The 4,124-nt window shown below is 66.5% G+C and overlaps 2 protein-coding genes across 2 annotated transcripts in view; one reads left to right on the top strand and one right to left on the bottom strand.

Annotated features, from left to right (window-relative positions):
• The window catches only part of DES (desmin), a 15,835-nt gene extending 12,964 nt beyond the window's left edge, over nt 1-2,871 (bottom strand). Inside the window, exons 1-2 of the mRNA XM_035901118.1 lie at nt 2,868-2,871; nt 2,451-2,535 (exon numbers count right to left, since the gene is read on the bottom strand). Coding sequence (XP_035757011.1) covers nt 2,451-2,535; nt 2,868-2,871 — 89 coding nt within the window. The remainder of the gene's footprint in view (nt 1-2,450; nt 2,536-2,867) is intronic.
• Nucleotides 2,872-3,000: 129 nt separating this feature from the next.
• LOC104132415 (aspartyl aminopeptidase) overlaps nt 3,001-4,124 on the top strand; it is a 6,071-nt gene continuing 4,947 nt past the window's right edge. Inside the window, exon 1 of the mRNA XM_035901119.1 lies at nt 3,001-3,030. Within this exon, the coding sequence (XP_035757012.1) occupies nt 3,001-3,030 (30 nt within the window). The remainder of the gene's footprint in view (nt 3,031-4,124) is intronic.

Genomic DNA, 4,124 nt, shown 5'->3' on the forward strand with positions numbered 1-4,124 from the left:
CCGCCGTCCCTTCCCATGGCCCATCCCGCTGCCCCACTGGCTGGGGTGCGGGGAGGATGGGCACCCCAAGGGCGACACATCCAGCAGTGCTCGGCACCCTGCCCTGGTGCTTCAGGTAGGTCTGCAGCGATGCACACCCCTCCCCCCCCCAAGACCTGGTGAGCCCTTGTCCCCATCCCACAGAGCAGGGAGGTGCAGGGTTGGGGTGTCCTGGGGAAGGGGAAATGCACTCTTGGGCACTGCTGCTAGGAGGGGAAGCGGCTCAGAGGGGTTAACCAGGAGCATCCTCCTGACCCCGCTCTCAGGCAAACTGTTTGAAGTGGCCCTTCCTCAGCTGCTGTGACAGCCTTCCGGGATGGCTCTGGGCGAGCGGGGCCCCATGTCTGGCAGAGACGGACGTCTCGGACTTTCTGCAGCCTCTTAGGAAAGCCCCGTCTGCATGCGGGGCCCAGCAGCATGGGAAGCAGGGGGGGCGAGGAGCAGGACCTGGGGATGTTGGCCCCCAAGCACTTGGTGCAGCTGAAGCCCCAGGGGCTGTGAAAAGCGAGGAGGCTGCAGAGAGCAGCGGAGCAGGGATGCCTCCTGTCCTGCCCAGCCCTGCTCAGCCTCTCCTGGGCTCCATCCCAGGCCAAGCTGACCCAGACTGGCGGAGCCTGGGAAGCGGCCCCCGCGCTGGCCCAGCCCCAGCTCCCGCCAGGCCCTGGGATGAGGCTGCTGCCGGGAAGGCGTCGGGAGCTGGAATGTCAAACAACTCCCCCCGGTCATGACATCCCTGTGAGCGAAGCCAGCTGCATCCCACAGCCGTCCCTCCTCCCTGACCCTCCCTCCCCACTGCTCCCCCAGGATTTAAGCTGCCCGGGGAGCCAGGCACAGCATCTCTAGGCTGTGGGAATCTCAGGGCTTGGAGCAGGGTAGGATGCGGGGACAGGGTGCCAGCCCCTCCTCAGCCCCGTACCCTGCCACCAGGGCACCCGTGCCCCCCTCATGCCTGGCCCCAGCTCAGGGGTGAGCGGAGGGATGGGAATGAAGCAATGAGGGTGTCCATTTCCCTCCCTCCTGGCCCTCGGCCGTCTCCCTCCATCCCGCTCCTTTTACAGCCATGAGCCTCCCAGGCGCCTTTACCCTAAGAGGGAAGGACCGTACGGCCCATTCCCCGGCGCTGACGGGCCCAGGGCGCGTGCTATTGTCCCATCCCTGTGTCCCCAGGTGATGGGGATGCTGGGGACAATGGTCTGTCTCCAAGTGGCACGGGGATGCTGGAGGTCCCTGGCTGCCCCATGGCATGTGTGGATGCTGGGGGTGTCCAGCTATCCCCCATAACATGTACGGATGCTGGGGGGGGTTTGCTTGCCCCCCTGGGTCTGTGTAGGTCCTCGGAGTGAGCTGCTGCCTCCATGGTCCACGAGGATGCTGGGGTGACCTGTTGCCCCTGGGGCCACATAATTGCTGGAGGAGACCGGCTACCTCCATGTCTGTGCAGATGCTCGAGGCATGTACCCATCCCCATCACTCATCTCCAGATAGGCCTGCGATCTGTGGGGATGCTGGGGGTGTTCAACCGTCCCCACAGCCCAGGGGCAGGCTAAGAATGTTCACCTGCCCTCGTGGTCCATGGGGACATTCACCTGCCCCAGTGACCGTGGGGATGCTGGGGGTGCCCAGCTGCTCTCACAGTCCACGTGGGTGTAGGGATGACTGGCCACCCTCGTGGTCCAGGAGGATGCTGGCTGGGGTGCCTGTCTGCCCTCCCACAGGCCTTGATAGCATCACCCATGCCAGTGAGATGAGGTAGTGGTTACCCGCTGCATCACTGGCGGCTCACGTAAGGCACGGTGGCCATTGGCCCCGCCACCAGCAATGCCCGGGCAGTGATTTCACTTTCCCATGCTCAGACACGTGGGCTGGGAGGGCGGGGGGGGGCACCGCCTCGATTCGTGCCATCCCTGCATTCATCCTGGCAGGGCCGGTAGGGAGAGGGGTCCAGGCAGCCTGGCAGGCAGCAGGAGAAGGGGCTGGCACTGCCTGCAGCTCCAGCTGTGACTGCAGGCTCTGTCCCGGCCGTCTCTCTGTTAACCCCTTCTAGCAGGGCTCAGCTCTGGCTGCACATCCCCAGGGAACGATTCCCAGTGCAGGGGCACCCCAGCCTGGGCTGCCAGGGGATGTGGGAAGGGGCACGGTGCCCTGTCCCGCACCGGTCCTGCCCCGGCCAGGCACCCCTGGGCACACATGTGAGCCGAGCAGCAGGGTGCAAGCACCCCAAGGAGGAGACAGTGTTGGTTTTGGGGGGGCTGCCTGGGGCTCCGTGCTGCACCGGGGGGTCCGTGGGGCAGAGAGGGATGGGGGCAGTGCCTTCCCAGAAGCATGGTGCCGGGGTGGGGGGCGGCTGTGGCAGGTGCTGCGCAGCTCCCGGCATCCAGCCAGGGGTGAATCAGAGCCCACCCGGAAAAAGCCGGTGGGAGGTTTTTCTGGAAGACCCGCTGCTCCAGGAATAGCTGTGGCATGCCAAGGCGCTGCCCTTTGCTCGCGCCTGCAGGACTGGGCAAGGGCCACACCAGGCCCTGCCACTCACCCCCTGCTCCAGCCACCCCAGATCCAGGCCCCCCCCGTTCCTGCACCCACTGCCCCTGGCACCCGTCTGCCCTGGGCACCCACGTCTGCTGGGTAGCCACCTGCTCCGGGCAGCCCCCGGCTGGGGGGGGGGGGGGGGGGGGGGGGGCATGGGGTCCTGGCACCCGTGCTGCAAATATCCCCAGATGTCCCCCGGGCATGGCCTGGGGACCACCCAGCAGCACCCAGCCCTGAGCTGGCTGCCTGCAGCAGTGGGGGGTGATGCTGGCAGGAGGAGCAGGGGGATGGCTGCTTGGCACCCATGTCCCTTCAGCACGGGAGTGCCAGGCAGGGGAGGTGCACAGCCCAGCTCCAGGCTGGGGTGCTGGGTGCCTGCTCGCAGCCTGGTCCCGTCTCGGCGGGGCGCTGGCCCTGTGTTTTGCTGTGGTTGACATGGAGACCCTCCAGCTGTCCGCTTGCGGGGTGCCAGGCGGTGGGGGTGCTCGTTCCCTTTTGTGGGGAGGAGAGGCAGGTGCTGGGGGCTGGGAGCATAAATCCAGAGCTGTCGTGAGCTCCCGGCACGGCAGGTCCCAGGGTCAGGGGCAACAGGGCCACCAGTTTCCAGTCCCCAGGACACGGACGGTGTCTCCAACTAACAGAGTGCCCACACTGGTGACTCAGGAGCTGGGCGTCCAGCTGGCACCAAGCACCTGGGCCCCACACAGCGCTCATAGGCTGCCACGTCCCTCCTAAGGCCACACACCCATTGCTGGGAAGACACAGGATCCTGCTGGGAACAAGCACTGATGGAAACCCAAAACCCCACTGCCGCACCCAGCCCATGGAGGGGACCCAGTCAAGGGCAGGAGGCACCTCAATCGGTGTGGGGGGCAGGGGTCCTATCCCCTAGATGCACCCAGGCCGTGCCCCCGCTGGGGTTGGCAGGTAGCTGGGGTGCTGTCCTGCCACTGTGCCAACTCCCAGCACCCGCCCGTGCATTGCTGTCACTCAGGGACACTGGTCCCCAGCATGGCACCCAAGGCTTGAGCCTTGTTTTCAGCAAAGGCTGGGCAGTGCCAGGGTGGGGAAGCAGCTGTGATGGGGGGGCTGCAGCTTGGCTTACGCCAGTGACTCACCCCAAAGACACCCAGCCTTTGGGAAGCACGTGTTTACCCCTCTGCACATGCACCCCCAAGCAGTGCGGGGACAGCCGCAGGCGGGCCAAGCTCTGTTGTGGGGTGGCCCCTACTCAGCTGGTGCCTGGAGATGGGGCACCCCTGGGTCACCTTCTCTGGGGAGCCCGTCCCTGCCCCTTGGCTCCCACCCCAGCCCCTCCCAGCTGTGCCCAGCTTCCACCCACTCAGCCCCCAGCTCTGCTCTGGCTTTGGCAGGCACCAGGTTTGCCTGACCCCGGACCAGGGTGCAGGGTGCAAGGGTGCAGGGTGTGGACTGAAGCGTGCGGGGTGCAGGGTGCGGGGTGAGGGGTGCAGGGTGCGGGGTGAGGGGTGCAGGGTGAGCGGTGCAGGGTGCAGGGTGCGGATTGGGGGGTGCAGGGTAAGAGGGGTGGGGTGAAAAGG

This window comes from Egretta garzetta, unplaced genomic scaffold (genome assembly GCF_000687185.1).
Source record: "Egretta garzetta isolate BGI_Z169 unplaced genomic scaffold, ASM68718v1 scaffold219, whole genome shotgun sequence".
Classification (NCBI taxonomy): domain Eukaryota; kingdom Metazoa; phylum Chordata; class Aves; order Pelecaniformes; family Ardeidae; genus Egretta; species Egretta garzetta.